This window comes from Colobus angolensis, unplaced genomic scaffold (assembly GCF_000951035.1).
Source record: "Colobus angolensis palliatus isolate OR3802 unplaced genomic scaffold, Cang.pa_1.0 Scaffold58, whole genome shotgun sequence".
NCBI classification, from domain to species: Eukaryota; Metazoa; Chordata; class Mammalia; order Primates; family Cercopithecidae; genus Colobus; species Colobus angolensis.
In genome coordinates this window covers 8,137,056-8,137,795 of record NW_012119376.1, presented here as the reverse complement: position 1 = coordinate 8,137,795, position 740 = coordinate 8,137,056, and the positions used below count along the sequence as shown (strand labels likewise).

At 36.2% G+C, this 740-nt stretch overlaps 1 protein-coding gene across 1 annotated transcript in view; it reads right to left on the bottom strand.

Annotated features, from left to right (window-relative positions):
- Positions 1–309: 309 nt before the first annotated feature.
- The window catches only part of IL22RA2 (interleukin 22 receptor, alpha 2), a 17,536-nt gene continuing 17,105 nt past the window's right edge, over positions 310–740 (bottom strand). The window contains exon 6 of the mRNA XM_011962179.1: positions 310–372. Within this exon, the coding sequence (XP_011817569.1) occupies positions 310–372 (63 nt within the window). The remainder of the gene's footprint in view (positions 373–740) is intronic.

The following is a 740-nucleotide window of genomic DNA, read 5'->3' as shown; positions in this document are numbered from 1 at the left end:
GTATATAACCAGAAGCACTGACTATATTGTTAATCATACTTTGGAGAAATTTTCATGGGGAATCGTATAAATGTTCTCTGATACGTATCTCCTCACTAGAAAGACAACCTTAAACATAATAAAGACTTAGCCTGAAGTGAAGAAGGCAACTTTCTGTTGACCACAGTGAGCCTTAGGTCACCAGATTTCTACTCAGGAGAGGCAGTGGGCAGGAGGGGCAAGTTTAGAAGGCTTTGTTTAGCTCTATAATCTCTGTAGGCACCCACCAACACCAGTCCTTCTCTTACTACCCACTGTGTGCTTCCAGCTTCAAGCTGAGTTCTCTGCATGGACCCCAGCAGTTCCCAATAAACCATCATTCATGGGATCCTCCTGTATAGAGATGAGGAAGGCGCTACAAGCAAGACATGCTTGGCCAGAAGGGTTGAGTAATGAGGTCTCTTTTCTTCTTTGTCACTAAAAAAATTACATTTAATTTTGAGGATAAAGATAAATTATCCTAAGACAGGATTAAAAACTAAACAAAACAAAAACAAACGTAGAAAAGAAAACCTTAATACATCTTTTAAATGAGGGACAGTTGTATAGAGCAGACTTCCTTGTTGTTGATAGTTTTAATTCAGATCTCAATCTAGAAATCATAAGTTTTTTTCCCCAACACCTGTTCTTATTTACATAAAGTAGAATTTAAAACAAAATTTTGATTCATTAAGTAGAAATATTTAATAATAATAAATACA